The following is an 11713-nucleotide window of genomic DNA, read 5'->3' as shown; positions in this document are numbered from 1 at the left end:
GGCCATGGGACTGAGCCACCCTTAAGTCACCCTGATGGATGACATCTGCAGAGAGCAGAGCTTCTTGAGCTCACTGCAGCTTTCAGTACCACTGACCATGATAACTTCCTGGACCTGCTCTGTGGAAAAGATATTGGGGACACTGTGCTGCAATAGTTCATGACCAAATCCAGAGGGCAGCACTGGGGGAGTGCTTTTCAGATCCCCGGCATTTATGCTATGGGGTGCCACAGGGCACTATTTTATCCCCAGATAGGAGACACTGTGGGTGATTGGTTCCCCCACCCAAGAAACTTATCCATTGTCTGCCCAAGACAAGACTGAAGTTCATCTGAAGGAACAGGTACACCGTTTGGGGGTGCTTCTGGAACCCGCTTTGTCACTGGGTGCCCAGGTAGCCTCAGCAGCTAGCTAGAAATGCCGTTTGTGGACTGGGAGAGCATGACCACAGTAGTTCAGGTGACTTAAAAAATGGATTGCTGCAATGCGTTCTACGCAGTGCTTCCCTTGGTATAACATCATCTCAGTAATTTGTATAAACAACCCTATAAGATAGGTCAATATTATTGTCCCCCATACTGCAGATTTGCAGATGGGGTGGAGAAGGGGGATATATTGAGGCTGTGAGAATAAGGCTTCATACAGGGATGCACGGCATGTTTGCAGCGAAATTGGGATTTGGAGGTTAAGCCTCTTGTTTTTAGCCTTGCTGTTAAAGGGCTGATCTGCTGCAGGCACAATAGTGTTCGCCCATTACCTTTCTCAATATAGCTTTTAGGTGCCCAAGCCGGATCGCCGTCTGCATACGGGTCATTGTACTGCACGACTGCAGCCTCCTCATCTTCATAATCCACAGGTGGCGGAGGTGGCGGCGGCGGGGAGTCATCAAACATGGGCATCTCATCGGGAGGCGGCGGCGGAGGTGGAGTTGGACTGTCAGCAACTAGAAAGTCAGTGGAAAAGAAGACCTCTGTTAGGTTTCGTGCAAATGGAAGTAAACACATGATCAGGGAACCACATCTTCTATCAGATGCTAACAGCATGCACTACCCGTAGCATGCACAGATTAGAAACAAAAGCTCTGCGTGTTAAAATGCTATGATAGATGGGCTTTGCAGGTTACTAGCAGCCAGGTAACAACAGGTGCCGTTTTCCACACAGACACTCCAAGGCATCATAAGCAGCACGCTAACGGAGAACAGGAAGGGTATTCACTCAATAGCTACACATTCCAAGGGCTGCTGAATATTGCAGCCCATTATCAAGCATATCGTGTGTGGGCTCAAGACAATTTTGTTATTTTTGCTCTGGGTTAGCAAAGTACCTGAAAAACAGAGAAAGAGCCATCGCTAAGAGTCCTGGCTTGGTTATATCCCCCTTTAGCATTCACTGATGTCGATAAGAAGAACAGAATCAAGGACGGAGTTAGAATCAAGAGCCTGACGCAGACCTTGGCGGTCATTTGTGCAGCATCTGCAAGGCATCATTTCATGCCTACCAGATGTTGTCCAGCATCTGCTTAAATACCTCCAGTGAAGCACCCATCTCCCAAGACAGGGTGTTCCACTGCTGAGCAAGTATCTTCTTGATAGGAGGTTTCTCTTACACTTTAGCTGAAATCTGCTACCCTACAGTTCCTACCCATTTGTTCTAGTCCTGCCTGCCCTATAGCGCACCAGAGAACAAGTCTGATCATCTTCTGTGCTCCAGCCCTTCGGGTATTTGAAGACCGCCATCACATCTGCCCCCTAATTTCCCTCTTCTCCAGGCTAGACATACACAGCTCTTTCAAAGTCCTCATAGGACTTGGGTTTCCAGACCCGTCACCCTCTTCTGGACCCACTCCAGTCTCCAGAAGAGAGGCCTGTCTCAGTAAACGTGCAAGATGAGCTCCTGCACTTTCATCCTCTAATAAGAAGGTGAATGGCTACCTACTCTCTATGGAGCCTCATTGCAGTGCTGCAGACTAACCCTGCAGGGAGAGAATCCTGCATATTCTCAATCATGTACCCCACCATGCACAAACAGATGCCATTCTGAGTAAGAGAATTTCACAACAAAGTGGCTGCGGCTCAGTTCTCACGTAACACTAAGCTTAATCATGGCTTAGCATGAGCGCACAAAGATTGGGGCTCCGGGTGACAAGATTGTGGGATATAAATAATTAATAATAATAATAATAATTTTTTTCCCCTGCCCAACTGCTGTTGTGCCAAATACTTCAGAATACCAGCTGCTAGAGGGTCACCGCTTCCATGCCTTGCTTGCGAGCATCCTGAAGGCATCTGGATGGGCAACAGGTGCTGGAACTGCAGGGCTCCAAAATCTAAACCCTGTTCAGAATCTGACTTCAGTAGGTAAGCAGTAGTATAAGCTGTTGTTGTTGTTGACAATAGGCCCATCGTTCCTCTGGGAACGTCTGCCGCAAAATCCACACTGAAATGGATGTGTTTGCTGCAATACAACAGCTTTTCCAATGCAAGACTAGACAACGTTCCCAACGGCTTACACCCCATAATTTATTGGTCCAATCCGTTTAGCACGAGAGACAGACATGCACATGAAACTGTAACATTTTCCGGACTGGATCCCTTTCATATGGAACTGGCACAGGGGGTTTAAAGAGAAACGATGCCCATTCCACAATTTTCTTTAGCTTAAGAACAAAATATAATGCTCATTCAGAATAGAGCATTCTTGGTTTTGTCCAGCTAATGAAAATCTTCATTACACAAAAGAGCCTCAGTATTGACATGTGCTTTTAAATCAGAACCTCCCTTTCCCTGAAAAAAAACCTTTTCAGCAGATACAGTGATATCACTAATGATACCTCTGCGTGTTTTACGAAACACCCCAAATTCAAGCTAGCATATAATGAAGAGAAACCAAATAAGGCATATAATAAACTGAAGTCTCAATGCCCCTTTCATTTAATTACTGAGATTTTAAGTGGTCAAATTTTTAAATGGCACTAATGCCAAATCGTTTTCCGTTCATTCATTCTTTTAAAATGTTGTAGCGGGGGAAATGCAAAACTAATTGCTTGGATTGATCTGAAATATGAAATGTATGCCCTGATATTCCATATCTCTAGAATGTCACTGAGCAGAACTCATTAGCCACAGTTAATTTAAGCTTCGTGAAGTGCACTCGTCACATCTGTATTTCATATAAGCCAATACAGGCTCCCTTTGCGGCTTCACGTGCTGGTTTCAGCTTTGGAATGCCCAGGAAAATTGTAATCCATCCAATCTCAACCCAGCAGTTGCATTATTGGCAAAACTAGGGCAGGGATGTCTCAAGATGCACAAAGTGTCAGCTGATGTAATTAATTCTAAACTATTTACCAGCTTGCTTAATGTTTGACTGTATTATTAGCATTGTATATTTATGGAATGTTTCTTGTGGGGTAGGATATGGTGATCACTTCTTATATTTATTTTAAAAACTGGAGTATAAAGTAATTTTAAAAAATGCACAAAGCATCTCACTATCACAACCCGCTTCTTTAAAAAAAAACACACCAAAAACCCCCTGGGGGATTATCAGTACTTCCTTCAACCAGGGTGGAACCTTTCGTTTATCATTTCCAGAAAGCGTTGACAGTATAGAAAAGCCTGGGGTGAGGGGGAAGAGAGGGATATGGTTCAGAGGGCTGCAATATGTTGAAGGGATTGGTGAAAACTGGAGAGGCCCACCCTTCAGTGAGCAGAAGTGTTTTCACTTGCCTAATGTCACCATAGGATGACACATCTGAGATATACCGTATTTTTCTGTGTACACGACGCCCCCATGTACAAGACGCCCCCTTTTTGGGGACTCAAATTTAAGAAAATGGGGGGAGGATTGCCCAGAGTTGTTGTGGGTCCAACACATCTTACATTGATGCCTTTTTGTGAGAGTCTCCCAAGTCAAAAATGTAAGTTTGGGGATTTCACCAGTTTGCAGGGGGAACTACCTTGACGACTTTGCAGCCTTCCCTGGTGGTGTTTCCCTTGTAGCTAATCTCATACCAACTCTCCAGACTGCATTTTGAACAAAAGAAAGCAGTTTCTTCTGGGGCAAGGGTAACCAGGTGCACACACACATATCCCTTTGAGAAAAGCCACAGTTCCAAAAATGTCATTAGTAATCATCATGCCAAAATAAATAAATGAAAACACCAGAAGAGAAGGCACTCCCCTTCAGTTCCATGTTGGCACTAAAATGAAAGATGGAGTTAGCATCTCACAGAGGAAAGAAAACAAATGAAACGACTCCCGCCCCCCCCCCCAAAAAAACACCCAATAAAGACCAAAGGAAAGAGCCTGACTGGCCAACCATGCATGCTAGGAGAGAGAAAGAGAACCGGCTCTACTCTTTGGAGAAGCTGAGCTGCCAAACTTACTGTTTTCCTGCACCCTGGCCACGAAGCCTGTGAGAGGTATCTGTGGAGTCAACTGAGGCATAGGGGGAGGGGGTGGAGCAATAGAAACTGGAAGCGACACACACGCCATAAACGGGGAAGTAAACACAGATACAGGAAAAGGAAAACAAAAACAAAAAGCAGCTGTCATTAACAATGGACCACAAAACAAGGTATGCAATGAACAACAGGAATGCACACAGCAGGACCTCCTTCAAAGCTTGCTTTCCCAGCAATACAACTGCTGAACGGCTGAACGGCATTTTTAGCCAATTTGCAACTCCATTAAGGGGCGGTGGGGGGCCTACTAGGGATGAGGCTAAAAGCCACACTTCCCGTTTCAGAGCTTTCACTTGTTGATTTGAACAAAACTCCTCTTCTTCCTGCTTTAAACCCAAAAGTCCTGACATCCTGCAGCAAAATCTTGCAGGAACTGGCAGAACATGAGGGGAAAGTGCAATTTGTGTTTTAGCAAGAGGACACTTTTCACAGTAAAATACCATGGGAAAGAGCTCGATAGGAGCTCTGCTTTGCAGCAAGCACTGAAATAAACAAGCCAGAAAACGGCAATGGTTACGCAGGTGATTTGTGTAAGGCTGAATATATTACGTTGTTTTATAATTTTATATTTTGAAGCAGTTTTGCGCTTCTCTTCAGGAAGGCTTTTAGGAAAGCAATTTGTTTTCAGAAGAGATGGCTTTTTTCTGCTGAACTGCAATTCAAGAAAATCCACAATTCAAGTGAACTAGCAAATAAACATGTCAGCATATCCCTAAAAATAAAATGACTTTGTCTCTGCCTTTCAGTCAAGCTTCATGGGACATATTTGTAAAGAGCTTCATTTATTATTGCATTCCAGGGGTATCAGAATGGTGCAGGATGAAGCTACCTGGTTTTCAGCTTCTTACAGCAAGGATTCTGTGCTCATCTGTTCAGCATCAACAGGCTGAATCACCAGTCACTTGCGGCTGACAAGGCAGTCAAAAAGCACAGAGAATCCTGAAGGCCAAGCAAAGGCCCATGTTTAAAATACGACAATGGCATGTTAAGCAAGCCAATAGCGCTGAATCTGTGTTTTGAGTCTTCTGCAGAGGGACCTTCAAATTTCCTTCCTTCCTTAGGCTCATGGGAAGGAGAAAAGAGGTAATTTAAAGGACTTGTGAGGATAGCCAACAAGGTTTGACTGCGTGTGTTGGCTGCCAGTCTTGCATGTGCATGACCGCAAGCCTCCACAAAGTCTGTTGCATCTACATCAGATGGAGACAGAAGTTCTATCTCATTAACAGCCATGCCACCAGTCCTTCAAAGTCCACTTCGCCAGGGCCTGAGCTGCACGCAGAATTAAGGGACCATTTCATCTTTGAAATGAGCTTTGAATACACACCCACCAGAGCAAGCTGTGTATCAAGATGTTGGTCTCAAGAGGAGTTAGATGGGACAGCAGGACGGGGCCAGAATTTTTAGGGGATGGGAACATTTTTATTTTAGCATTTCATCCAATCTAGATTCAAAGCATCTCAAAGGCCCCATATTCAGCACAGTAGTAGGACCGGGATTGCAATTTTGAAACAGGTTCTAGACTGCCAAGTACGCAGTAATTTTAAACAATGCTGGAATTCAGCATTCCTCTTTCGACAATTAAATCTGAGCACCGAGTTAACTTTGAAACAAGCTAGCCTCCCCTATGTGCCATTGTAACTGAAAGACACCATGATGGACTGTTTTGACGAGATCTCACTTCCAGTCCTGTCCCCCCCCCCCACCTCCTGAATTCTTTCTCCTCTCCCCACAAATGCTAGAAATTAGGTCTGTGCCTGGCATGAAAAATGCAGTCCAAGGGAACTGGGAAACCTGGAAGCTATACTGTCAAGACTGGGATGTTAAATCATTAAGTTTCAGAAAAGGATGAAAACAACTGACAAGTTAAAATTAGTGGCTAGAGGCTATGGTTTAAAGCACGGCACACTACTCATATATCAGCCTTGCGCCTGTATTTGAACAAAAGCTTGCAATACAAAAAAACACATACAAAAACAAGAATGCTAAAATGATTAGGACATTTCATGAGGATATTTCTGTCCTACTGAAAGCCGCCCGCTGAACGTGACAGGACCGTTTCTCTGTATTTTCACATACTTTACCTCTGAACATGGACAGGCAGCCAACTAACTAGTAGTGCAAATTTAATTCACCATGTCAACACAATGGGCTGGATCAGACAATAGGTCCCTCACCGCATGTTGCAGTACAATGGGTAGAAGGGAACAAAAGTGTTCCTGAACATCTGATGTGAACCACACGTACATGGGGACACTGCATTCAGCTGCAGCGCATACAATCCAATATGCAGAGACCCAAATTGCAAAGCTGATCTCCTCTACAAAATATGGTAATCAGTAGTCTGAATCGTGAACTATATGTGTTAGATTGCATGTGTCTATACCATATTCAAATGTAACATCTTCATATAAACAGGGAGGAACACTAAAGGTGGCTGTCTGAATGGGGAAAGGAGGCCTACTCTTCCAGGTTATGGGTCAGATTTCTAACCTGGCTCCCTGATAGTTTATAGTTGATCATAATAGGAACAAAAACACTATAGCTGAAGCTGGGGACAAGGAAAAGGTTAAAAGGGAGAGAAACTAAACAAGTTTTTAGGAAAGTCCTTCTAACACCATGGACGGTTATTCAGTGCTGAAGAAAAAAACACAAGTCACATTCACTCCTAGTTTAAAAACATATTTCTTTCAAACAAATTATTATCTAGCAAAATATACTGTGTGTATTTTCTAGGCCCAGTTCAGGTGTAACAATCTTGGTCTAATAAAACCATGGCTGGATCCTGAGATGTAATCATAAGAGATTAAACCACAGTTTTCTGGTTCAGATGGAACAGGAAACAGTGATTTACTAAACCACAACAGAAGTGTCAAAGCCAAACACAGAACAGATGAAAGAGAACAGAGAGACTATGATGGAGCGTGCAGACTTGTTTCATCTGAACCAGACCTTAGTCACCAAATTATAGATAAATCAAGAGAAATGCAAAGCTATCAAATCACAAAAGCGACCCCAGGAGTTCTGGGCTCTGTAGTAACCCAGCAGCTTACTTGAGTTTTGAGAATAGAGAGGACCGCCATTAACATGAGGCTGAGCAGAAAACGAGGCAGTCACAGAAGGATTCCGCCTAAATCCGCCAGAAGAGGCCGAAGAAGTGGTAGAGTTGTGTCGGGATATCTGCCTGGTCATAGTGCCATACTGGGAACCAGGAGCTGACCCAGGAGCAGCTGAAAAGCAGGCACCAAAAGGAACCAACAAAAAGAGATAAGCAAAAATGATAACACTTGGGGAGAGAGTGCAGAAAACCAGGAGGGAGCACGTACAAAGCCCACAGTACAGCAAACATATGGAACCCCAAGACCCCAGTGATGAAAATTGATGGAGCAGAAGATTTGGAAGGAGGCTACTTAATGTTGAAGGGGCAGGGCTGAAATTTACTCTTCTTTATTTATAGTTTTAACTTCTGAAAATGCACAATGCTATTAAACTCTGAAACTTCATTAAACTTGATCCTTATGGCTTCCAGAGCTACTGGAACCATTTAATATGCAGGATGTGCTGCAGATAGAATCCTGTTACCTACACTGAATTCAACAAGTATAAATGTATTGTTTTTTATATTATCTGGACAATAGTGGACATTATTTCTTCCATGCTGTTACAAGTATGACTAGTGTTCTGAAAAACAGTCTTCAATGGACTAGCCCTTGAACTCTTCTCGGCATAAAACAGAAGGCATGAGGTCCCACATAGAGTTGACATCATTAACACATCAGAGCCCTCAGTACAAATCCAAAATGTGTTTGATATCTCCCAGGTTTCAGATCAATAAACAAGGTAAAAACTTTGCCCAAGGGAAGTGCTATAAACAATGATTATCAGTTGTTATCTACTTAGCTATGCAAGTTTTCTCTCTTTGGTAAGGTAAAAGTCCACATTCACTAGTGAAACTTGTAACTCTCGTTTGCTAAAGCTGTCTTAATTAAGACAGTCAAACACACCATTACTTTGAACAGGTGTATGTGTGCCGTAAAGCATACCATTAGGTTATACAAACTCTATTTCACCTAGTATTAGAACATTTACCAATGTTATCTGGGTCAAAGCCTCTCAAGTTCATGACAAAGCAAAAAGCATCCTCCTGCTGCCTGCCTGTTACAGAGCAGCCTCCCCCAACCTGACGCTCTCCAAATGGTCTTTGCCCATTGCTACCATCAACCATGCTTGCTGGGGCTACGAAGAGCTGGAGTTCAATCGCATTTGGAGGGCAAAAGGGTGGGAAAGGCTGCAGTAAAGCAATCAGAATAACTGTATGAGTAGTGCCTGCATAACTAGTAGTTGTTTCAGCTTTTAACATTTGTGAAATCAAAGGCATGCTAAAGAGCAATGCTAATGCAACACAAATCATCAATGCCGTGTATTGTGCTATTTAATATCGAGTCCCAACCAAAACCATTATTCGGTTTATTAGGTAAAAGGTAAAGGGACCCCTGACCATTAGGTCCAGTCGTGACTGACTCTGGGGTTGCGGGCTCATCTCGCTTTATTGGCCAAGGGAGCCAGCGTACAGCTTCCGAGTCATGTAGCCAGCATGAGTAAGCCGCTTCTGGTGAACCAGAGCAGCGCACGGAAACGCCGTTTACCTTCCCGCCACAGTGGTACCTATTTATCTACTTGCACTTTGACGTGCTTTCGAACTTTTAGGTTGGCAGGAGCAGGGACCGAGCAATGGGAGCTCACCCCGTCGCGGGGATTCGAACCGCTGACCTTCTGACCAGCAAGTCCTAGGCTCTGTAGTTTAACCCACAGTGCCACCCGCGTCCCTTGTTTATTAGGTACACCTGGTTAAATCAAGGAGGCTCAATCTGTGGCCCTCCAGATGTTGTCAAACTATAACTCCCATCATCCCTGGCCAATGGCCCTGTTGGTGGGAACTGATGGGGTCTTGGATCCAAAAGCTTTCAGGGGGCCACATCTTCCCCTCCTTGGATTAAATTAAACATTTCAAGTTAACAAGTTTTAAAAGTTGCACTTTGAGAGTCAAATGCTGTGTGGTTTCAAGAAAGCACAAGACTACCTATGGCTAAGCCCCACTCTGGTGGTCCAATTTCAAGTTAATTTATAATGCATGCTAAATGTAGTAAAAAGCACTGCTCACCGCTTCAGGGCAAGCCATCAAAAAAAGGCAGGGTCACCCCAATGTGCTTTATGCACATATATCACATTTATGTGATATATCCAAGGACATAATAATGTGTGAAATTGACACATGGTCTACACATGAGTTACTTTTGAACACAAGACTGAAGTAGGATCTGTACCCCACTGAACTGGTTATATTTAATTATTCTGAATACCACAGTACCAATGTACAATTACCTTGGGAAAGTACTGCCTAATAGCATAATAGGCCAGGCATAGGCAAACTCGGGCCCTCCAGATGTTTGGGACTACAATTCCCATCATCCCTAGCTAACAGGACCAGTGGTCAGGGATGATGGGAATTGTAGTCCCAAACATCTGGAGGGCCAGAGTTTGCCTATGCCGGTAATAGGCAATACTAGGCTATTTGGAATAGGTGTCACTCACTATAAAGGCAAGCTCCTGTGTCTATATTTAAACTTTCAGAGGCTTTCACCACAGAAAAAAATTAGTTGGGGTTAGATTGGTTAAACCCCCAAGCTTCTATTATTGTAGCAGGACAAATGCACACAACACAACCCAGGATGTATACATTCATTAGTTAACAAAGGGGGAGTTGATTAAGTATTTTTGTTAAAGAACTGCAATAATGCCAGCTCTTCCAAGAGGTCTCACCTATCACACTGCCCATGACCAGAGGTGGGGGCACTGGTGGTGCTGGTGGAGCTTCAGGAGGAGGAGGAGGAGGAGGAGCAGATATGTGTGCTATTAAAATAGATTGCCAAGTCAGGCCTTGATCCAGAGCTTAACCTTTTGACTTATGGTGAAAATGCTGGGCAGATGAAGGTGCCCCATTTACAATGCTGTGTTGGCTGCTTGTGAAGTCACTGGGAGGCCGATTCAGCCAAGTGGAGGTCCATTTCCACTCCATCACGTGGCGAAGCATATTTTACCATGCCATCAGACAGAACTCATCAAAAACCAAGAGAGGAGGAAGGGCAGGATAAAGCGCCCCCTCCAGCATATGGCATCATATCTCTCTGCATGGTTACATGCACTCTGTGGTTGAGTTCCCAAGTGGACGCCATGACATCTAGCTTTCCCCCAACCGGGTGCCCTGTGGATATTTCTGGACTATAATTCCCACCATCCCAAAACGGCATGGCCAATGGTCAAGGATGATGGGAGCTGCATTCCCAAACATATGGAAGACACCAGGTTGGGGAAGGGAATACAGCTGCCTGCATCCATTCCACAACACTAAATGGCCTACAACTTTGAGAAGGCTATACAGCCATTTAAATCCATCTCACAATACTCAATAAGAGAGTCATTAGTCAATGGGGGCACAAAATATGACCCTTGGCCCAGATAATGGTCCCATGTCTGTGTAGACTTGCAATTCCTTACCCCCAGGCTGAATTAACATTTCATCTGACATTTGCATGGAAAGGGCTTATGCACATGCAAAAGAGGTATTCAAAAATTGTTTGTACACCCAAAAAGGAGGAAGCATACTGTAAATCAAGATGGCAAGACCAAGAACAATTCAGTAGCAGAAGTCATGAAATTCCAGCTTAGCTTTAGTTCCACATTTGTCTGATTCTGCTCAGATAAATGGTTTCCCCACCACAAGGAAGTAGTTTCCATTGAGAAGTAAGAGTGGTTGTTGTTGTTTAGTCCTTTAGTCGTGGTCCAACTCTTCGTGACCCCATGGACCAGAGCACGAGTGGTAGTCAGCTGAGTTTTACTAAGAGTAGACCCACTGAAATTCATGGACCTGACTTGGCTTACTCCAAGCAAAACTTAGTTGAATGCCATCCTAATACATTTCAATCCCCTCCAGCTTGTGCTTGGATCATCATGGTACCCCTACGTAAAAAAAAATTCAACATGATGACTCAGCTACCCTTTGAAAATTGAAGAAAACCTGCAGCATTTCCTCAAGGCCTCTTTTAAAAATAAACTACACCCACTGAATAGACGACTGAATTCTATCTGCTTCTCTGAGGAAATCTGAAAGCTTTTCTTTGATTATAATCTTTCTGTGTTTTCTGGTCCTAACATAGTCCACGTTCTCAGCCCTTCCTAGAAATCCAATTGAAT

The 11713-nt window shown here is 43.9% G+C and overlaps 1 protein-coding gene across 9 annotated transcripts in view; it reads right to left on the bottom strand.

Annotated features, from left to right (window-relative positions):
* ABI1 (abl interactor 1) overlaps window positions 1-11713 on the bottom strand; it is a 100704-nt gene that overhangs the window by 4344 nt on the left and 84647 nt on the right. For 2 of the 9 annotated variants that reach the window (XM_053410120.1, XM_053410112.1), the window contains 4 exons: window positions 10283-10372; window positions 7516-7692; window positions 4388-4474; window positions 758-943 (listed from right to left, as the gene is read on the bottom strand). In XM_053410120.1, coding sequence (XP_053266095.1) covers window positions 758-943; window positions 4388-4474; window positions 7516-7692; window positions 10283-10372 — 540 coding nt within the window. The remainder of the gene's footprint in view (window positions 1-757; window positions 944-4387; window positions 4475-7515; window positions 7693-10282; window positions 10373-11713) is intronic. The other 7 variants (XM_053410114.1, XM_053410116.1, XM_053410121.1 and 4 more) reach the window with 4 other exon arrangements.

The sequence above is a fragment of the Podarcis raffonei genome, chromosome 12 (genome assembly GCF_027172205.1).
Source record: "Podarcis raffonei isolate rPodRaf1 chromosome 12, rPodRaf1.pri, whole genome shotgun sequence".
Taxonomy (NCBI): domain Eukaryota; kingdom Metazoa; phylum Chordata; class Lepidosauria; order Squamata; family Lacertidae; genus Podarcis; species Podarcis raffonei.
Note: the sequence above shows the minus strand (reverse complement) of the source record. Positions and strands in the feature narration are given on the sequence as shown.